At 42.6% G+C, this 23,921-nt stretch overlaps 1 protein-coding gene across 1 annotated transcript in view; it reads right to left on the bottom strand.

The window, feature by feature from the left end:
• LOC140716667 (V-set and immunoglobulin domain-containing protein 10-like 2) overlaps window positions 1–23,921 on the bottom strand; it is a 109,990-nt gene that overhangs the window by 69,645 nt on the left and 16,424 nt on the right. Inside the window, exon 3 of the mRNA XM_073029487.1 lies at window positions 4,348–4,422. Within this exon, the coding sequence (XP_072885588.1) occupies window positions 4,348–4,422 (75 nt within the window). The remainder of the gene's footprint in view (window positions 1–4,347; window positions 4,423–23,921) is intronic.

Here is a 23,921-nt window from a genome sequence, read left to right as displayed (position 1 = left end):
GAGTATTAACTGAATAACAGATTACATTCTGCAAACTTTCAGTGAAACAGACTTAAAGGAAGTATTAACTACAAAGAGCTGAAGACACAGTCGGGCATGAATTCATATGCATATGAAGGACAGGTAATAGATTCCAAACATACATGAAGCAGAGCAAGTCCAGTGCTATGCATTGAACCAAGCTGTGGAGGAGAAATGGGCACTGGATTGCAGAAAGTTAGCCAGTAGCCCTTGAACATAGTCATAGAGTAATACAGCACAGAAACAGGCCCTTCAGCCCAACTGGTCCTTACTGACCAAGATTCTCACTCAAGGTTAGTAATATATGCCAGCATTTGGCCCATATCCCTCTAAACCCTTCCTCGTTATTCCCCTGTGCAACTGGGCCCTCGATTTCCTCACTGGCAGACGCTAGTTATGCAGACTGGCAACAACATCTCCTCCACAATCACCATCGGCACAGGTGCACCACAAGGCTGTGTGCTTAGCCCCCTGCTCTACTCGCTTTAAACTTATGACTGTGGGACCAAGCACAGCTCTAACGCTGCAGTTAAGTTTGCTGACGATGCCACTGTGTTGGCCGTGTCAGAGGTGGCAATGAATTGGCATAAAGGAGGGATACTAAGAATCTGGTTGAATGGCACTACGACAACAACCTCTCACTCAACGTCAGCGAAGGTCCATCAGCCAGTCCTCTTTAGGTGAATGGAGGTGAAGAGGCTCAGGAGCTTTAGGTTCCTTTATGTTAACATATCAGAGGATTTGCACATACGTGGCATCACAAAAAAGGCACAGCAGCACCTCTACTTTCTTAGAAGTTTGCATGGATTCAGCATGTCACTAAAACCTTTGACAGACTTCTATAGTGGAGAGTGTCTTAACTGGTTGCATCACAGCCTGGTACGGAAATGCCAATGGCCAGGAATGGAAAAGGCTGCAGAAAGTGGTGGATTCATTCCACTCCCTCACAAGTTTCTCACCATTGAGTGCATAATTTTCATTGTTTTTATTCAGAGATTCAGCACAGTATTCTGGCCCAATTTACAAGGAGTGCTGTCATAAGACAGCAACAGCGGTTATCAAAGACCCCCACTATCCAGGCCATGTCCTCTTCTCACTACTACCATTGGGCAGGAGGTACAGGAGCCGTAGGTTCCATACCACCAGACTCAGGAACAGTTATTACCCTACAACTATCAGGCTCCTGAACCAGCATGGATAACTTCATTCACCACAACTCTGAACTGATTCTATAGCCTACGGACTCATGTTCAAGGACTCTTTACAGCTTTCAGAACATAAAACATACATCAGTGCAGCATAGTACAGGCCCTTCAGCCCATGATGTTGTGCCAACATGTTATCCTACTGTTATGCCCTCGGCCCCCTCCTTTGTGAGAATCGCAAGAGCCCTAGTCGAGGGAGGGTCAACTGACCCAAGAGAGAAAGAGACGTGCTGAATAGACACAGGAAAATGGGAGAGAGAGAGAGAGACGTGCGGAAGACCACGTTCTCCCAAGAAGCAGAATAAAGGCGACATTGACTATTGTCTCATGGAGACCACGAGAAAAGCCCTCGGGCAAAGTGGGCTGGTTGAGAGAGAGATCGCATTACCTGCAACCTGATTGACACCTGCGATCCCATGAAGAAGTATAAAGGAGGGTCTGAGGGGGGGAACCCTCAGACGCACCAAGGAGACACCAAGGAAGCACGATACCGACTCCCGTGGGAGCGGGAAGCCATTTTGAAGGAAGCCACGTGCGTTAGATTCCAAGTTTTGAATCTGTGGCTAGAACCAACGGAAGACTGCTTTTAACCAACAACGGGGAAGCCGGCTCCCCTGATTCCAAGGATTTGCTCTGCAAAGACAACGGGCAAGTGTTTATCCTTTCTAAACCATCTCTCTCTCTCTACAACGTGAAAACCCCAGCGGTTCCCAAAAGGGAAAAGTCTGCAAACTTCTGAGTGACTCTTTATATTTCAATTGGACTCAGTATTACCCCTAGACAACTATAGAGCTTATTTCTGATTGATTATTATTACACCGGTGTTTTAGATTGAGTTTTGACGATGTATATGATCTGAATGTTTTGTATTAACCATACGCTTGTGCCCCTTTATGAATAAAACGTTTGAAAATAGTAGCATCCGACTCAGCTGATCCCGCTATCTTTGCTGGTAAGTTACCTGGTTACGGGGTTACATAACAAGTGGGGTTCTCGTCCCGAATTTGAAACCAAACGGGAGGGTCAGTGAATCGGGCTGTAAGTCCAAACTTAAATCTGGTGACGCAGGTAGCCAGACGGGAAACCAGCAAAGATGGACGTGGATGAATTTATGAGAAACCCGACGGTAGAGGCGCTAGGGAAGGCTACAAAATCAGACTTGGTAAATTTGGCGCAGGCGTTAGACCTCACAGCGGTGAAGCCAGCAATGAAAAAGCAGGAAGTGCGAAGGGTCATACAACAGCATTACGTTGGGAAGAAGGTGTTTGCAGCTGAGAATTTGGAAAATATTCCCGAAAAGAGATTAGCGAGTGGGACAGATCAGGCAGAGTTGGAGAAAGCAAGGTTGGACCATGAGCTTAAAGTAAAGCAGCTATAAGCAGCTGAAAAGGCTGCGGAACGAGCTGGAAAGGCTGCGGAAAGAGAGCATGTGTTCAGACTAAGGGAATTAGAGATGAAATGGGGTCATGAGCTCCAGCTAAAGCAGCTAGAAGTAAAAGCAGAAGCAGAAGAGAAAGAGAAACAAAGGAGCCATGAATTGGAGCTGGACAAGCGAAGAGCTCAAGGGGGAGAGAGAGGGGAGGGGGACGATTTAGCCAGAGGTAGGATTTGGGCAGCCAGGATGCCGACCCACCGACCGGCGAGTACGGTCTCCCCGCCCCTAGAGTCCCAAAGCTATCGCGCATGTGCGGTCACTCGCAGCCTGTCGAGAAAAGCAGCTGAGAACCAGAGCAGTTTAAATCGGGCCAGTAGTGAATTGGCCAAGACATTTTTACCGACCCTATACCATGAGGGTTCCGAGGGTGGTAAAGCAGAAAGTAGTAAAGTGAAAGGGGGTAAGGGCGAGGAGATAGCCCCCCCCCCTTAGTGAAGAGAAAGGTCCTAGAGGTAGGAAATAAAGATGAGAAACGGATAAAGCTGTTAAAACGTCCAGAGTTGGATGTGGTTGATCTGTCCGGTTTGGCAGAATTGTTTGGAGAAGTTGAGAGTTCTAAAGGTGTTCTCAATGGTCCTGAGAGTGAAATGAGGGCAGTCTTAGAGAGGAAGGGTATCCTTGCTGTGGAGAAGTCAGCTGAAATGGCCGAGGAGGTTGTTTCAGCTTGCAGGGTTGCGCCTTCCCCAACGGGGGGCTGCCTAGAGAGTAGCTGGAAGGATCGGGGGACGTTAGAATTTGAAAAAGGTACGGGTGTTGAAAGCCTGGAAGAGGCCATTGTCCCGTTTGAGAGTGTCCAAGATGGGGATGCACGCGGTGCTGAACCTAGTCACGGAGCTCAGGGAAAAGTGGAGGTATTTGACTCAGCTGGACGAGACGGCCGTCCTTTTGGATCAGATAGACTTGGTTCGGAATAAAAAGGGTTAACCTTGGGAAGTGAGAGTTCCCAGATGTTTGTGCTCGAAGGTGGGTTACAAGTTGGTGAGGTGAATATTATTATTGAAGGAAAAGGGAAATGTGTAGTTCCCAAATTGACTGAAGAAAATTTAAAGGCTGGACTGATATCAAAGCAGCAACCAGGCTACAGAGACAATGGCTTGGTACCACAAAGCCTGTGAATCAATTACAGGTTGAGTTGGAAGGTAAAGGGGCCCCACACGCTATTGTTATGCAAGGCTGTGGTGTGAACAGGCAGCACTTGACATGCTGTCTGAACAAAGCGGGATCGCTTGCAGATCTTAAATTGGAAACTAATAGCATGACGGGTCCTGAAGAGAAAAATAACAAATTGCATAAAATTAAAGAATTGGGTGGAAATTCGGAAGATGGTCTAAGTTTGGAACACGTTGATAAAATAACTCCTATGAAAGGAGCGGGCGAAAGCCTATTTCGCCAGGGTGCCCAAGATCACCACGAGGGAATTAACCGGAAAAGAGGCGAGGGTTAATGGGGACGCCATTTTTAAATAGCAGAAGCCGGTTTTAAGGGATTTTGACAAAGTATGTGAATAATAAAGACAACACCCATGGAAGCTTGACTGTTAAGTTTGAAAGTAACATAAAAATTACCGTAGATGTCGGATTATAAGCCGCTACTTTTTTCCCACATTTTGAACAGCTTTGAACTCTGCGGCCTTTAATATGGTGCGGCTAATACATGATTTTTTTCATGCCGCCAAAAACATTTTGCCTCGTAACAGTAGACCAATAAAATTGATGAGTAGTTCACAGAGGTCCAATGAAATTGTACGATAAATCAAGCGCACTTTCACAATTAAATTATTGTAAATCAGTCATTTGTACTCACCCTCATCAACATGGAAAACACTCGAAGAAAAGCATTGTGCTGCCTTTATGGCAGTTATTTAGTTTATAATATTTTCGCTTAGTAATTCATTTTCTAGTTAAAGTTAGAAGTGTTTTAACTATATTTGTTTTCTGTACTACATCGCGGGATGCTATGACATCACACCCGGTTTCGCCGCGTCTTGTAGGAAAAATGCCAGTTTGCGATAAACGGGAAGGCGGGGGGGAGCACATTACGCGAGCGGCATTGGATCTGAGCGAACGCTGCTTTTAAGTTAAAGGCAATCAATAACTTTTCCTGGTAGGCTGCAGTATATATATTTTTTACCAGTCGTTAGGAGATATTGGAATGTTGTTCAGTAAAAAAGTATACGCAACGTATATTTAAAAGTAGCCGCGTTACAGGCACGGTTCGAAAAAAAGCATTTGCAATATGTATTTGTTTATGTTACCATATGGATTTAATTAAAAGTTAAAAAATCCTCACGTGTAATATCTGTCTGTGTAAATATCTCATATTACAACGTGGGACACCTGCGGCCGAAAATCCGGTGCGGCCGAAAATCCGGTGCGGCCTAAAATCCGGTGCGGCCTAAAATCCGGTGCGGCCTGTACAAGTAAAAAATTGATTTTCTTTCTAAAATTAGAGCCAGCGGCTTTTAATCAGGTGCGCTCTGTAGTCCGGAATATACGGTAGTATTTTGCATGAACTTTTGTAGTACACACGTAAGCTAAGATCACACCTCCTTAGTTATGTTGCTGAAGAAAGCAAATAAATAAGGTGGTTATTAAGCTAAAGTTTGATGCTACCAGACTTTAGTATGGCACTTGAGGTTAAGGTATTAAAGAAAGGGGCACTGTACTTGTTACCTGTTTAGATACTGACTTGAATGTATAACGGTAGTACTCTGTGAAGAGAAAAGCTTGTGTAGTATGTAGATTAAAAAAAAAAGTCCTGTACCAACCTGTTTTTAACCGCTGGTTAAAAACCTGCTATGGGGGGAGGTGTTATGCCCTCGGCCCCCTCCTTTGTGAGAATCGCAAGAGCCCTAGTCGAGGGGGGGTCAACTGACCCAAGAGAGAAAGAGACGTGCTGAATAGACACAGGAAAATGGGAGAGAGAGAGAGAGACGTGCGGAAGACCACGTTCTCCCGAGAAGCAGAATAAAGGCGACATTGACTATTGTCTCATGGAGACCACGTGAAAAGCCCTCGGGCAAAGTGGGCTGGTTGAGAGAGAGATCGCATTACCTGCAACCTGATTGACACCTGCGATCCCGTGAAGAAGTATAAAGGAGGGTCTGAGGGGGGGAAAACCCTCAGACGCACCCAGGAGACACCAAGGAAGCACGATACCGATTCCCGTGGGAGCGGGAAGCCATTTTGAAGGAAGCCACGTGCGTTAGATTCCAAGTTTTGAATCTGTGGCTAGAACCAACGGAAGACTGCTTTTAACCAACAACGGGGAAGCCGGCTCCCCTGATTCCAAGGATTTGCTCTGCAAAGACAACGGGCAAGTGTTTATCCTTTCTAAACCATCTCTCTCTCTCTACAACGTGAAAACCCCAGCGGTTCCCAAAAGGGAAAAGTCTGCAAACTTCTGAGTGACTCTTTATATTTCAATTGGACTCAGTATTACCCCTAGACAACTATAGAGCTTATTTCTGATTGATTATTATTACACCGGTGTTTTAGATTGAGTTTTGACGATGTATATGATCTGAATGTTTTGTATTAACCATACGCTTGTGCCCCTTTTTGAATAAAACGTTTGAAAATAGTAGCATCCGACTCAGCTGATCCCGCTATCTTTGCTGGTAAGTTACCTGGTTACGGGGTTACGTAACACTACTTAAAGATCAATCCAACCATTCCCTGCTACATAGCCCTCCATTTTTCTAACATCTAGGAGTCTCCTAAATGTTCCTAATGTATCTGCCTCTACCATCAACCCGGGCAGTGTGTTCCACACACTTGCTACGTGTTCTCAGTATTACTTTATTTACACAGTTTGTCTTCTCTAGCACATTGGCTGTTTTGTAGTCTGTGCTTGCTTATGTTTAGCTTTTTGTAATATTCTGTTGTATTCTTTTTGCCTGCAAGGAAATGAATCATATGTTGGTATATGGTGACATAAATTTACTTTGAGCTTTGAACATTGAAATTTATTCACATGTGTCCATGTCTTTTACAAGTTGTTAGTGTAGCTGTCTCAACCACTTCTTCTGGCAGCTCATTCCACATGCATTCTATCCTTTGTACAAAATTGTTGTCCCTCAAGTTCCTATTAAATCTTTCCCCTCTTGTCTTCAATCTATGCCCTCTACTTCTTGATTCCCCAGCCCTGGGAAAAAGACTGAGTGCATTTGTCCTCCCTGTGTGCATCATGATTTTATATCCTCTGTAAGATGACCTTTCAGTCTCCAACACTCAGAGCAATAAAGTCCAGCAATGTTTCTCTTTCCTACAGTCTCTTCACTACAACAAGAGTCTGCTCAGGAACTCTTGCTTCTGGCTGAAAGTGTTTAAGAAGTAAGCGCTGGACGTACAACCTCCTGAGCTGAAGACCATGAATTGTGATTTTTTGGCCTCAATTCAATTTTCCCATCTAGTCTCTATAATCCTTGATTTGCCCAAAGGTCTGTCTATTTTGGCATCCACAGCTCCCTGAAGTAGATTTTTTTCCCCAAGATTCACTACTCTCCGAGAGAAGAAAATATTTCTCATCTCAGTGTTAAATGGGGCCACACCTTACACCCTGAACTTCACACTCCCCCACCTGGAGAAATATTGACACAGCATCTGCTTGGTCAAATGCCCTCACGTTTCAATGATATTGCCTCTCTAATGTCTAAACTTCAGACAGTACTATCTCATTTTATCCAATCCTATTCATATGATAACTCCTTAATCCCAAGAACTGATCAAATGCCTTTTGACTGGGTCAATTCTAAGGCAAATTAATTCTTCCTTAAGTGCTAGTATTTCAGGTGTGATCTCACAGAAGTCCAATAAATTTGTAGCAAGACTTCCCTACTCTTGCACTCCTTGCAATAAAGGACAACATTACATTTGCTTTTATACTTACTTGAGATAGATATATATAAACTTTCAATAATTCTTTTTGTAGTAAAAGATTCTCAGACAAGTAGAAATAATAGTCACACGGTATTTAAGTAAGACTCAGCTTTTCTCTTCTTTTTGTCATTTATGATCATGGGAATGCCTGAAACAAAAGAAGCTGCATATCTCATCAAGGCATCTCCTTCCACAACCTCAGACTAACCTTTCAAGTTCAAGTTCAAGCTTATCACCAACCATCCATGCATTTGTATACCACCAAACAAAACCCTATTCCTCCGGACCAAGGTGCATAACGCAGTACATGTAACTCACACAAAACACGTAAGTAATATTACCACAAATAAGTTAACAATTAATAAGGTGCATTTATGACACAAGTTAAAAAGTAAACAGTATAACACCACTGGCACTTCATTCTTGATGAGACCAGGGTGGGTGGCAGAGAGTTCAGTTGACTTGCAGCCTGGGGGAAGAAGCTGTTTCCCATCATAACAGTTTTTGTGCTAATGCTACGGTACCTCCTGCCTGGTGGTAGGGTCAGAGAGATTGTTGGATGGATGGGAGGGATCATTGACAATGCTAAGGGCACAGCGTATGCAGCGGTCCTGATAAATGTCTCTGATGGGTGGAGGAGACCCCAGTGATCCTCTCAGCAATCCTCACAATCCTTTGTAGGATCTCGTGGTCAGACGCTTTGGAATTCCTGTACCAAACCTTGATGCAGCTTGTCAGGACAATCTCAGTGGTGCTCCTGTAAAAATTGGCTAGAATGGGGTTGGGGTGAGGGAGCTTCACTTGCCTCAATCTCCTCAGGCAGTGGAGACACTGCTGAACTTTCTTGACTAAAGAGGTGGTGTTGAGAGACCTGGAAAGATCGTCGGTCATGTGCACTCCAAGAAACTTGGTGCTCCTAATTCTCTCCATGGAGGAGCCATTTATATACATTGAGAAGTGGGCTGCCTGCACCTTCAGAAAGTACACAGTCATCTCTTTGGTCTTCTCCACGTTGAGACTCAGGTTGTTGTGCTTGCACCAGTCTACCAGCGCTCTAATGCCTCTTGTCATCATTGCGGATTAGACCAACCACAGCTGGGTCAATCAGCAATCGTGATCACTTGGTTTGACCTGGATCTAGCAGTGCAGCAGGAAGAGCCTGCAGCCCTGGGGAGCACTGGTGCTCAGTGTGATGGAGCTAGAAATGTTGCCACCAACGTGCACTGACTGTGGTCCTTGTGTCAAGAAGTCCAAGATCCAGTTAACAGAGAGATGTGCTGAGACCCAATGACGACAGTTCACTCTCCAGCTTCTGAGGGATGGTTGTATTAAGTGCTGAACTGAAGTCAATAATGAGCACCCTGGCATATGAGGCACCATATTCCAAGTGGGGCAGGACGGAGTGGAGTGCAGAAGCTATGGCATCATCAATGGACCGATTTGAGTGATAAGCAAGCAGGAAAGGGTTCAATTTAGCAGGAAGATGGGATTTAATGCAGTCCATAACCAGCTTCTCAAAGCACTACTATTATTAAGGTCAGTGCCACTGAACAGTAATCATTAAGGCAGGTTAATGTCACCCTCTTGGGGACAGTGGACTGTTCCAGAGAGATGTTGAAGATGTTTGTTAGAACTTCTGTTAACTGGGCGGCAGAGTCAAATCTTCCTTACAGTTGTCTATCATCTCCTTCTAACCTCAAATTTTCCTTCCCAAAACATGTTCTGCCAATTGGCTAAAAGGTAGCTTATAATCCTAGAGTTCAACCACAATGAACTAAGGGAAAATAAATTTATTAAAGCATTGTTGACGACTGCTCAGCTTTTAACACCATCATTCCTACAGTCTTGATCAAAAAGCTCCAAAACCTGGTCCTCTGCACCTCCCTCTGCAACTGGATCCTTGACTTCTTAACCGGAAGACCACAGTCTGTGCAAATTGGAAACAGCATCTCCACCTCGCTGACAATCAACACTGGCACACCTCAGGGATGAGTGCTTAGCCTAGTGCTCTACTCTCTCTACATCCATGACTGTGTATTAGCCACAGCTCAAATGCTATCTATAAATTTGCTGATGATTCAACCATTGTTGGTAAAATCTCAGATGGAGATGAGAGGGCATTCAGAAGTGAGAGACTCCAGCTAGCTGTGTGGTGTCACAGCAACAACCTTGCACTCAAAGTCAAAGAGCTGATTGTGGACTTCAGAAAGGGTAAGACGAGGGAACACACACCAATCCTCACAGAGGGATCATAGGTGGAGAGGGTGAGCAATTTCAAGTTCATGGGTTTCAATATCTCTGAGCACCTAACCTGGACTCAACATATCGATGCAGCTATAAAGAAGGCAAGACAGCTGCTATATTTCATTAGGAGTTTGATATGTCACCAAAAACACTTGAAAATTTCTACAGGTGTACCGTAGAGAGCATTCTGACAGGCTACATCACTGTCTGGTATGAGGCACTACTGCACAAGATCAAAGTAAGTTGCAGAGAGTTGTAAAATTAGTCAGCTCTATCTTGGGCACTAGCCTTCGTAGTATTGAGGACATCTTCAAGGAGCGGTGCCTCAAAAAGGCGGCATCCATCACTGAGGTCCCCCATCACCCAGGTCATGCTCTCTTCTCATTGTTACCATCAGGAAGGAGGTACAGAGGCCTTAAAACACACACTCAGTGATGCAAGAACAGCTTCTTCCCCTCTGCCATCTAATTTCTGAATGGATGTTGAACCCATGAACACTACCTCACTACTTTTTAATTTCTATTTTTCGTACTACATATTTCATTTAACTATTTAGTATAAATATACTTACCATAATACAGTTTTTCCCGATATTATCATATATTGCATTGTACTGCTGCCACAAAGTTAACAAGTTTCACAACATATGCCTTTGATATTAAACCTTACTCTAAGTCTGAAAAGTTCCATGAAATCTAAGGACTTGACCTCTTGCTCGATAAGCCTCAAGTACCATTTCTTAGCAGGTATTGATGCTGTTACATTGAAAACCAGAAATGGTAAGCCACTTAGGTTCCTGAAATAGCCCCAACACTCAAACAGATCATTACAGATCTCTATTGAAACTTGTTTACTTTTGCTCTCTATCCCTCAATGCTCTTTACTTAAACCACTTTAAATATAACAATTGACTTTTTAATGCTAGTTGCATTTTCTAGCCCAAACAAAGGGAGGTAAATTACTGTGTGGTGTCTAGTCATGCTGTAGTTCTTTATTTAGTCATTCATAAGTTGTGAGTGTTGCTGGGAAGGTTAGTGATTATTCCCCAACTCTAATTGTTGTGACTGTGAACAAAGTCACCAGAGAGACACTGAAGCTGGTGGATATAGAAGTCTTTATTCAGCAAAACGTTTAATGTGAATAAGTGTGAGGTTATCCACTTTGGGAGTAAGAACAGGAAGGCAGATTATTATCTGAACGGTGTAGAGTTAGGTAGGGGAGAAATACAAAGAGATCTCGGAGTCCTTGTTCATCAGTCACTGAAGGTGAATGAGCAAGTGCAGCAGGCAGTGAAGAAGGCTAATGGAATGTTGGCCTTTATTACAAAGGGAATTGAGTACAAGAGCAAGGAAATCCTCTTGCATTTGTACAGGGCCCTGGTGAGACCACACCTGGAGTATTGTGTACAGTTTTGGTCTCCAGGGTTAAGGAAGGACATCCTGGCTGTAGAGGAAGTGCACAAGATTCACAAGGTTAATTCCTGGGATGTCCGGTCTGTCTTACGCAGAGAGGTTAGAGAGACTGGGCTTGTACACGCTGGAATTAAGGAGACTGAGAGGGGATCTGATTGTAACATATAAGATTATTAAGGGATTGGACAAGATAGAGGCAGGAAATATGTTCCAGATGCTGGGAGAGTCCAGTACCAGAGGGCATTAAGGGGTAGGTCATTTAGGACAGAGTTAAGGAAAAACTTCTTCTCCCAGAGAGTTGTGGGGGTGTGGAATGCACTGCCTCAGAAGGCAGTGGAGGCCAATTCTCTGGATGCTTTCAAGAAGGAGCTAGATAGGTATCTTATGGATAGAGGGATCAAGGGATATGGGGACAAGGCAGGAACTGGGTATTGATAGTAGATGATCAGCCATGATCTCAGAATGGTGGTGCAGGCTCGAAGGGCCGAATGGTCTATTTCTGCACCTATTGTCTATTGTCTATTGTCTAAAACAAGCAGGAATCATACTGGAGACACTCTTGGAAGAAGAGGCCTCCTGATCCAATATTACATCACATTTTATAGTTTAAAGAACAAAGGTAACAGCAGATCAATTTCTATAGTTACAATGAACTCATAATGCTTCTTTTGGGTTGCACAGAATTTCAAACACCTCAGTCTTCACAGCAACACATCCAAAATGAGTGTTAAACTCCTTTGACTCTGAGTTGCATTCATGCATATGCAGACATCTCAGGTGAATGGGTGTTTATTGGTTTGCAACCAACCCAGTTTGCAGCTCCAGGAAGACCATTGTTCTGAGCTGCATTTTAAATTCAATCTGCAATCTGCAATATTTGCTATATACCATAACTCCAGAATACACTGTCACAGTCCCTCAAAAACCATCAGATCTTAAACAATGGGGATAACTACACCCACTTGCCCATCCTTAGAGATGTTCCCACAACCAATGATATCACTTTAAGGGCTCCTTATTTTGTTACCTCATGTTCTCATTATTTATTGCTATTTATTTATATTTACATTTGCACAGTTTATTGTCTTCTGCATTCTGGTTGATCTTTCATTGATCCTGTTATAGTTACTATTCAATAGATTTGCTGAATATGTCCACAAGAAAATTCATCTTAGGGTTGTATATGATGGCATACATGTACTTTTGATAATAAAATTTACTTTGAACTTTTGAATTGCCCTTGAACTTGATTGGCTTGTTGAGCCATTTTGGATTATAGCAGTTCCCTCACACCTACCTTCAGAAGGATAATTAAAGATGTCCCATACTGTACTCACCAACAAGGCCCACTCACATTGCAGTAATGATGTGGGAAGATAAGAGCTAAGCATATCACTATAGTTCTGGAGCAGGGATTCCCAATGTGGGTTCTGCGGACACCTTGCATAATGGTATAGGTCCATAGCATATTCTGATAACGAGGAGGTAGTTCATCTAATTAGGGAGACGATAGTTTCATGGTCACCATTAATCTTACTGAATTCTTTTGAGAACTAATTTAATAAACTGAATTTTAATCTTTGTGCTGGGATTTGAGCTCATGTCTCTGGAACACAGCCCAGGATTTTTAGTTCAGGAACTTAAACACCATGTTACAGTGCTACTTCTAAACTTGTAGAAAGCATACTTTTGAACTGAAATGCCTGAATAATATTTTAAAGGAAATTGTGAACTTAGACCCACAATTTTGAGTTGGGTTGAGCAGGACTGGACTTTCCCTGTTGGAGTGTTGGAGAATGAGGGGTGATATTTTAGAGGTGTATGAAATTGTGAGTAACACAGATAGGGTGAATGCAGTCTTTTTTCTTCCCAGGTTTGGGACATCAAGGACTAGATGACATCGTTTCAAGGTGAGAAGGGAGATATTTAATAGAAACCTGAGATTACAGATTTCAGATTCGGTTTTATTTATCACATACACATTGAAACATACAGTGAAATGCATTGTTTACATTAGCAACCAATACAACTTAGGATGAGTGGGGGGGGCAGCCTGCAAGTGTTGCCACGCATACCAGAGAACGTAGCATGCTCACAATGTCAAAAGGATGGCCCATATGTAGAAGAACTGCCAGAGCAAGTGATTGAGGCAGGAACATAAATAAAAGGTACTTGGACATGTACGTGGGTAGGAAAGGTTTGAGGGATACAGGCTAAATATGGGCAAATGGGACTAGCTTGGATGGAAATTTTGTTCGGCATGGACCAGTTGGGCCAAAGGGTCCATTAGTGTGCTATATGACTCTATGACCAGAATCTTCTACAGATCTAGTCACACTATTAATGCAGATTAATTGATAAAGATTGATTGCAATGATCAGCTAATGACCTTTTATCATTGTATCATGTAACTGCAGGGTGATTGAAAGTAAACTACTGAAAGGAAACTGAAAGTAAATAAGTTTTTTTATTTTGGAAGAGAGTTCAATGGCTGAGGCTGAGCATCATGCTCACCAGCACTAACGTCATTAATTATTTCTTACTCTCTTCATGAAATGATAAGGTGCTTTAAAAATTCAATCTTTTCATTCTTGTTGAGAGAACAGGAGAAAGAATCCTACATTCATAAGCCAAAAGGGGAAATTGAGAAGGAGATCTGATCTTGTCTTATTTAAGACAAGATGATGTAGAATCAAGTGAGTAAATTTAAACAATGATTGTGGTCCTAAAAGATGAAGGACAGTATTTGACATGTTTCACATGACTCTCAGGATCAGGATCAGACATAAATGAATTCCTAATGAAAATAAACCCTATGTTAATTACCTATGAATGTTTTGTCAACTACGTTGCTCAGCAAGGAATATTTTTCTCTTTGGTATTTCAAGGGTAATTTAACCCAACTCACCAAACAGCTAAGAGGAAAGTTGGTGTGGTGACTATTTTACACCCTGTGTGCTTTTTCTACCCAGTAAAGTTATGGGACAATAACATGATTATTAGAGTACTGGATGTGTGGCTGAGGTATTACAGTACTCAACCTCTGTTTAGAGTAGTAACTTCAATACCAATATGCTCAGTCTAGGATTGGGATCATGATGTGAGTATTAGTCCAGGCAGTTACTGATGAACACTCCTGCTGTCACTAGCAACTTCACTCAGTGATCATAGTAGTAACATCACTGAACATGTACACAAGCTATCGTTGGGTATTAGCTTCCCATGAGAGTACTGGTGTTATTGAAATACCTGAGCCATTACCGGAGTATGTTGTAACTGATCCGTTGAAAGTTCAAAGTTCAAACTAAATTCATTATCAAAGTACGTACTGTGTATTTTACCCTATACTTGTTGCAGGGAAGCAGATTCACGAATTCGGTAAATGGGACAGAAGACACCCGTATTTTAACTCTTTATTAACAAAACAAAGACAAAGACTTAAACACTGAAGTTACACAGATACTTAACTAAGTGCACACATGGGCTCTCTATCTGCAGCACGTTTCCAATCCTTCCACAGCATTGGTTGTGACCCAGTCTGTGACGAGCCCCCGAAGCAAGAGCCCCATGTGCACGATATTTATATTTATATTGATAGTGGAACTTTGATGCTGGAAGCCAATACCACAGCGCCAAAAGCAGCCAATGGAAGGGCTGCAACGCTCTTCAAACAGGTCTATTCATAACTAATACAGCAGCAGAGGCTTTCAACCAGCAGATAGGGTTAACCCTTCCCGCTACAATATTACCTTGAGATTTATTTTCTTACAGTCATTTACAGGGAGCAAAGAAATGCAATAGAATTTTAGTTTGCACTTTTGCAGTTTAGCATACTACTACAGTTACAACATTGGCATCTAATAAATTGCATGTAATTTACTTGCTTGAGTTGTAACTTCGCTAGGCTGGCACCTCATCAGTTTAGGTAAGCCTGTTGCTGCTCCAAGATTGTCCTTCTGCACTCCTCATTGAGGCAGGGTAAATTCCAGGGCTCGGCAGTAATGGTGCAGAGAGGAATACATTGGGGCAACAAGATTATAGGTTGTGATGGTGTACATTTCTGCTGTTGGCGATCTACAGCACGCCATGAACTCCCCGCTTCCAGCTATCAGATCTGTTCTGGTCTATCGCATTCAGCATTCTACAGATGTGCCGTGGAGAGCATTCTGACTGGTTGTGTCACCGTCTGGCATGGAGGGCCCACTGCACAGGATCGAAGGAAGCTCCAGCATGGGCACAACCCTCCCCACCATCAAAGGCATCATCAAAGCACGATGCTTCCAGAAGGCAGCATTCATCACTTGGATCCTCGCCATCCAGGACATGACCTCTTCTCATTACTATCAACAGGGAGAAGGTTCAGGAGCCTGAAGACTCACAATCAATGTTTTAGGAACAGCTTCTTCCCCACTGCAATCAAATTTCCGAACGGTACATGAACCCATAAACACAACCTTGCTATTCCACCTTCACACTCTTCATTTCTTTATTTGTTGTAACTTATAGTGAATTTAATGTCTTGCACTCTACTGCTGCCAGAAAACAACAAATTTCATGACCTATGTCTGAAATCTGATTCCCATTCTGAAAATTGTAGCCTACCAACTAGACTCTACAAAATGGGGATCGTTGATAATAAGTTATACTGGAAATGTAAAAGTGAGGTGGGCACATATTTTCACATGATTTGGGAGTGTTCTATGGTCCGTCCATTTTGGTGTAAAGTTCTTGATTTGTTGGGGAATTGGTCGGGTCCTACACTGCCCTTGTGCCCATGGCTTTGTCTCCTGGGTGATAGGACAATGATACCTAATGTAAACAATGACAAATTTACTATTTTGAAGGTGGGTCTCATCACAGCTGCAAGAATTATATTGCAAAACTGGAAAAAACCCAGATGTCCCACTGTGAGGGAATGGACTGAGGAAATGGTTAAGATTTCATCATATGAACACATGTTGGGAAGAATTAACAGTGAGGGAAAAGTGCAAGACACGTAGGATCAATTTTGGTTTTATGTTAATTTAAACTTAAATTAGAACTTTTTTCTGTTTCTAAGTCTTATTTGTTTTCTTATCATGGGATGGTTGTGTAAATATGCTGTGCTGCTTTGTAAAATAAGAATAAATAGTGATAAAAATTTGAATTATATAAAAAAATTGTAGCCCAACACACTTCGATCGAGGGTGTCCTCAGCATAAAGGCATCACTCTGTCACTAAAAGGTAATTTCTGCCTTTGAAGTGATGAACAAATATATCTGCCACAAGTAGGTTCATGAGGATGAGATCAAATAAATTGTGTCTGTTCCTCTGGACTTCCAGCATCTGTAGAATCTCTTGTGTTTAAAAGTTATCCCTTATTTTTTGACAGTTCCTATCTTGGAGTTCTTTTCTTTCAGATTCAAAGTTCAAAGTAAATTTATTATCAAAGCACATATACGTCACCATATACAACTCTGAGATTCATTTTCTTGCATGCATGCACAGTAAACCCAAGGAAGACAATAGAATCCATGAAAGACCGCACCAAAAGGACAGACAAACAATTGTACAATGTCCTGTGTATGTTACTCAAAATGGGTTTTTTTGGTTTGTTAAGAGTAGGAATGCTTCTTTGTCCGATAAGTGTTTCTCTCGCAGTTGTTTGCTTTATACTTGCTGATATGGTAATTGTATTCATTTGTTAACCAATGGGGAATGTTATTTTGTCTTGTGAGGCTGGGCACGTGGGGAAGGGGTTTTCGCGGGCTTTTGGTGGGGAGTCGGGAGGAAGACGCCGAGGAAGGTGGACATGCGCTGCACTGCTCGGAAGACTACCGGGGGGTCCTAGGTGCGAAGACGTGGAGGTCGGAGGAAAGTGACGAGAGGTCGGATGGTTCGATGGTTGAGCTCCAACGATGTGCACTAAACTGACTGAACTTTGATAAGTTGGCGCCTTTTGTTTTTTCCTTGCATATATATTGTATTGCCTAATACTCTTTTAATTTTAGTAAACTCTTTAAAGTGTATTTCATAACGGTATTTGTTGTGGGTTTGATACTGTGGGCAGGCGCGAGGCATAGACTCGATTCTCACAGCACCTGCGTGTACGGGAGGTGGGGTTGGTGTGTGGCTGGATCTCCTTTTCCCCTAGACATATACCAGCCTGTTGGGTGAGTGTTACACAATCAATATGCAAAAGACGACAAACTGTGCAAATACAAAAGAGAAAATAATAATAAACAAATAAGCAATAAATATCGAGAACATGAGATGAAGAGTCATTCAAAGTAAGTTCATAGGTTGACTCAGCCAGCTCAGTTAGTGTTAGAAACATAGAAAACCTACAGCACAATACAGGCCCTTCAGCCCACAAAGCTGTGCCTAACATGCCTTTACCTTAGAACTACCTAGGGTTTACCCATAGCCCTCTATTTTTCTAAGCTCCATGTAGCCATTCAGGAGTCTCTTAAAAGACCCTATCGTATCCGCTTCCACCCCCACTGCTGGCAGCCCATTCTGCGCACTCACCACCACTCTCTGCGTAAAAAACTTACCCCTGACATCTCCTCTGTACCTACTTCCAAGCACCTTAAAACTATGCCCTCTCATGCTAGCCATTTCAGCCCTGGGGAGAAGCCTCTGACTATCCACACGATCAATGCATCTCATTATCTTGTACATCTCTATCAGATCACCTCTCATCCTCCGTCGCTCCAAGGAGAAAAGGCCGAGTTCACTCAACCTATTCTCATAAGGCATGCTCCCCAATCCAGGCAAATTCCTTGTAAATCTCCTCTGTACCCTTTCTATGGTTTCCATGTCCTTCCTGTAGTGAGGCAACCAGAATTAAGCACAGTGTTGGTCTACCAAACCACAGGAAGTGATAGACATCAAAGTCCCCACCCAAAGTACATCCTGTATCTTCACTATTTTCTGTGCTTCTTCCATGCATTGTTCAACATGGAAGAGTACTAATTCCTCAGCTGGGGGAGTGTGAGAGTTGATGAACATGAGTAGATTCCTTTTGATCTGATCTAATGAGACTTTACGGGGTCTGGAATTCAACTTGAATATTCCAGGACTTCTCCCTCCTATCAATGTACCGATGTATTGTTGGTGAGACAGGGCACACCCAGAAGTTGTAAATGGTGGATTGTGGCACATAGTAGACAATTATCTGTGAGAACTACGTTAGCCTGCTGTTTTACTAGTTGGTGAGACAGCTCTCCTGGTTTTGATACGTGTCCCAGAAAGCTTCAGTGGAGGGTTTTGCAAGGTCATCTGGACTAGGAGCTGCTATTTGGTGCTTAAGTTCGTGGTGGGTGGTTCTTTCTCTGTTTAAATGCAGCAGTAACGTGCTCTGAATGTGGAATGAAAGCAAAAGTTCCTGAGGGTGAACAATATCATCAAATGCTGGGGTGAGACACAGAGTCAGGAAACACAGCCATGGGGAGATGAGGATGAGGAAAGTGATATTGTTGCTGGTGTTCAAGCCAGCAACACATGAAAGGTTGATGCATCTACAGATAACATCTCAAGTGGCTCACTCCTGCTTTTCTTTCTTGTGTTCTTATGTTCTCAGCTAAGATTAGCCAAGTCAGCACAGAGGCTTATCACTGAGGTATCTCTCTAGTTATACCTGAGGATGCATGGCATGGGGACTTCTTCAACTTGGATGATGAAGCCATCTTGCTTAGTGGGACTAGATCAGTAATCAATAATGTAAAATAATTGGCTCAATTATTGATGCTAGCAGCTTAGAACCTTCTAGTCTGAATTAGAAACTCAATATGTAACAAATGCTATCTACTTTGTGAATTATTCAGTACAACAGTCCATCACATGAAGTATATCAAGCCTCTATCCTTTAACAGTCTCTGTTTACGCTCTTGACATCACTCCTGTGTAACTGGTATTGTCCAAATTCTTCTAATGCTTCGTCCAAATCTTATGATCGAACAGCGCATCATGAAATGTTTGAATGCAGTAAATAGATTGCAGACAACTATAACTGCAAAATATCTATATCAGGAAGAAAACCATTTTTTTTTGTTGTGCACAAATAATATAGCCCAATTCCCAGAGTGGCATGGTCTAAAAATTGATAATGCATGGGATGTTGTCCTGAAGCCATGTTTCTGCAAGAACAAGAATGCAGCAGTTCCTCATCACGTGCCAGCATGCCACAGATGAACGCAATCCAAATTGTCTTCCACTCAGCAAAAACTGGAGAGCAGCCCCAATGGGAGGGTTATGCTGCCAAGCCAGCAAGCCCGCTGCACTTCTGCTCTCTCTCTCACACCACCTCCAGCAGCTCCTCCCCTAGGTAGCTGCAACAGGCGATGCCACGGCACGAGGCCCTGGTCCGTGCAACCACCGAGGCCACGCAGCTGCCCCGCCATCGGTCTCACCAATGAACCGATGAACTGGACTTCTACGTTATTCTAACATTACCGATGTCCAATGGGGTCTTGCGATCACAAGGAAAACACCCAAGGGAATCATTTGCACCATCTGTTAGACCGCACACCGCCTCCGTGCACCACATCTGACGCCCTTTCCCTTGGATGAAGAAGGCTGATTGGCTGATTAGATATTTGCATTAATGAGCAGGTGTAGAGGCGTACCTAATAAAGTGACCACCAAGCGTATATTAATCACCTGCCTGGATGGTGAACCTGTGATGACTCTCAAGCAACTCAACATTTACAAAGCACAATGATCCACCTGATCGGTGCCTCTATCACTTAGCCACCCCTCCTCTTCCTCGGCTTGTGGTTTCAGTAGGAGTGTCAACTGGAAGCGTAACAGCGGGTTAGCATGTTAACAGTTCCCTCACGGGAAACCTTCATCATTAAAAAGAGATACAGGTATATCTCAGTGACTTGAGGACACCATCATCTCCAAGTATCCTTTCAAATTACACATATTGCCATCATCTATTCCCCCCCCCAAAGACAAAACTCTGGAACATGCAGTCTAATAGGATTATGTTCAACACATGGGTTACCACGCTGTCATCAAATTGGCTTCTGTAGGGGGATTCAAACTTTCAAGTTGCCCGGTATATTCTAAATATTGAATATCCTAGAATATTTAGATCCCAATTTTGGTCACCCTGCAGTCATGTTTGAGTAATGACAAGGAGATCATATCTTTTCACTTCTACTTGTGCCATTATTCCATTTACCTCATTGCAAATACTGAGAGTATTTACATAGATATAGTACCTTTATTTTTTTTCAATGTTAACATTTTCCTGTGCTTTAACCCCCTTCGATACCTGACTTTAACCAGACCTTGATTTCACTTACTGCTTCTCAGCCCTTTGGGAAACACTTGGAGATTCTGGGAATTAAGGATTAATGTCTGAAGCACTGCCGTAAGCAAGCTCAGAGAAAGTCCCAGAGGTGTTAAGACAGTACTTTTTTTTGCCCTCTATTCTTAGTTATAAACTATGCAAATATAATGGATGCATCAGGTAGAACTGAAGGATGGAAGGTGTCAAGTGATTAAACCTCCAGATCTACTTGCAAACAACACTGGCAACCCTAGGAATGGGGCCCAGATCGGTAGGTGGTTAGTTGTGCCTTTCGCAAATGTTTGCTGGGAATGAATGGACCACTTCTATTCCAATCACCACCTTACGCAGACAGGCCTGAAGTCAATTCAGAGGTACATTCCAGGCACAGACCATTTCCTCTCTCCCACCTTAGGAACTGCATCCATTTACACACAAGGAGCATAAGGAAATCTTATAAGTAAGTGGTTTCACCTGGGCTAGTGGCTATTTCTAGATGGAACTCAATCCAATGGGAAATTGGCCTCAAAATGGATGATTCACCTAATGGCATCTGATGTTTGCTTGCTTGCAAGTATTGCCGAACACTTGCAGGAAAGCTACTGACACAGGAGTTGGTAATGAGGCCTTAGTTACAAGTGAGTTGCACTCTGACCTTGTTTCCTTACACAAGATATCAGCCAGCCTCAGATTTCCATGTTCAGGATTAAGGGAATCTCATCATTAGATGCCTCTTCACTGTCCACAGTCTTTTTTCTTAATTTACATCAGATATTTGGATCTTTGCCCCTTTGACCATCCCACGCTTCACACATACTCTTCATTGGTTTCCTCTGCAAAAGAGAGGGGACATGTTCTTTCTGAGCTCCACAATGCATGCGCAGTTCTTTACAGATTTTGGATGTAACTGGCCATTTTCTTTCAGTGATATTGTTCCAGCTGACATTTACACTTGAATTCCAGAATGTTGGCTTTGAAATTATTGTCCTAGGTGAAGCAATTTTACTCATGAGCAACAGACTGAAACATAAGAAAATCACATCTGCAGGAAAATGGTTTATATTGGCAAAGTTGCTTTTCCTGGTTATTTTGCAGAACTTTGCATCAAAGATGTAAAGCACATTTCGGACACTGCTGTGAAGATCTGAATTCTCTGCCAAGACCATTTGTATTGGCTGTTTTAAGCAAAAGTATGGATCAGTGTGGAGAGTGCAGGATAGTTGATATGATAGTATTTGGCAGTGTAACATGGGATTTTGCTGCATGAGATGTTCAAAAGATTCAGGACAATAAACTCCAGATGTCAGGCCAAATCAAAACTGTCACCCTGGCATCTCGTGAAAAGCCAGCATACAGTATCAGTCAATTTACAAAGAAAATTCATCACAAGGTGATAATAGCTAACAACCAGTTTTTAATCTGTAGCTTTTTAGATTACATCAGACCAACTAATCAAGTGCTCATCCAGGTCATATGTAATGTTCTGACTCTTTCTGCCTCCATCACCATTTTAGGCAATGATGTCCACCATCCAGTGCTGGCCAAGGTCGGAAGAAGAGGCAGAAGCTTCTCTTCACCTGCCATAAAATCTTTTCCTTTTATTTCTCTTAAATACTGGGAGTTTGAAACAATTTAGTTTCAGAATGACTTGGGTATTTTGTTGCACGAATCATCATACCACCAGAAATTAAGAAAGTCTTTACTGCAAGATAATTTGAGTATGGGAGTAATGACATCTCATTGCACAGATAAAGGATCTGGTGAGGTCACACTTTATTCCCAAGAAAGCAATCCCAGCCTAGCCATTATTTTCTCAGAATGCCAGGCAACATTCCAGTACCCCTTGTGTATTCACCACTGCAGTGACGGTCGGTACCAGAGTGGGTAATGGGTGGGCAGGATTTGGTGCAGAGTAAGGGACAAATTGGATGCTCATGCCTGAGCTTGTGGATAGCAAAATTTGGGAAAACCGCTGAGACACTATGAGTAATCGAGTCTTTAGACAATGAAAGGATCATTGATCTTTTTTGTGTTGAAGCCATAGAGAAGGTAGCGTTACATGCACATGCAGCTCAACTCTTTGAGTGATTATGCAGAAAGTTTGAAGTTAATAACTCATCAGGGGTGATTGATAAGCTCATGGCCTAAGGTAGAAGATGAGTTATTAACTTCAAACTTTCTGCATAATCACTCAGAGTTGAACTGCATGTGTATGTAACGAGAGCTGTATAACTCATCTCCTTCTACCATAGGCCACAAACTTATCAATCACCCCTGCTGTGGACACTTTCTGGAGGTCCAAGATCCGTATGCTCCACGACCGCTGGACTAAGTGTGTACATGTAGGAGGGGACTATGTTGAAAAATGAATGTGCTAGGTTTTCTAAAATTGACTCCTTCTACCTTAGGCCATGAACTTATCAATCACCCCTCGTAAGCCCTGAAAAGGTCTAAGAAGGCAACTCAGTCCCACTTTCTCAAGCGTGATGTGGGATGAGCAAAAAACGCTGCACACTCACATCTGAAAAAGTGAATCAATTGTTTCTGTCAATCAGCGTGGCATATCTCACACACACTGGCAAACCCACCCAGCCCCTTGTGACTGCTCCACCACACTCTAGTATCATGGCTGACCACACAGACAAATACCATTTTCCTTCACTAACCCCAATCCCATGATTCTCAAAATATCCAGAACTTTATCAATTTCTGTCCTGGATAAACTGACTAACCATACCTCCACAGCTCCTTGGTGTCGAGGAGTCCAAAGATGAACACTACCCTTCCTGAAAAAAAATCCTGCTCATCTCTAACCTCAATGTCGAAGTTCTATTTAGAATTTGTAACCCTGGTTCTATATAGCCCCAGACAGGGCATAAAATAACTCCCTGTCTACCCTATAACACCCATCAGAGTTTTGTTCATTATTTATTTATGTATTTGTTGGTTTATTTTAATTAATTAATTTGTGCTTTTTTTTAAATATTGTAACTCATAGTAGACTTCTATGGCACGCACTGTACTGCAGCCACGGACAACAGATATCACAACATATATCAGTGATGATAAACCTAGTTCTGATTCAGCTGATTCTGGATCAGACTGTTGCATTGAAATCACCTTCTACAGTTTGGAGAGCATTGTCCCAATCTGCTTAACCTTCCCTTATATAATCCTCCCACCTCAGGGATCAATCTGGTGGCGTGCACTGTGGTCAGTGTTAATTCCTTAATCCCGTTTGATTGAGGGATTATAACATGGAGTGTAGATTTAGTCTGGAATTTCAATTAAACTAAGAAAGCACAGGAAGAGATCATGGTCATAGTCATGATCAGAAATTGGATAATAAATGATTGATTATCCAGAAATTCACCGTCCAATAAATTTGCATCCAAAACCTTGCATTTTTAAGGTTTATTCACTGGCAATACTGGCATTTA

The sequence above is a fragment of the Hemitrygon akajei genome, chromosome 26 (genome assembly GCF_048418815.1).
Source record: "Hemitrygon akajei chromosome 26, sHemAka1.3, whole genome shotgun sequence".
Lineage (NCBI taxonomy): Eukaryota > Metazoa > Chordata > Chondrichthyes > Myliobatiformes > Dasyatidae > Hemitrygon > Hemitrygon akajei.
The sequence above is the reverse complement of the archived record's forward strand: the minus strand, read 5'-3'. Positions and strand labels throughout refer to the sequence as shown.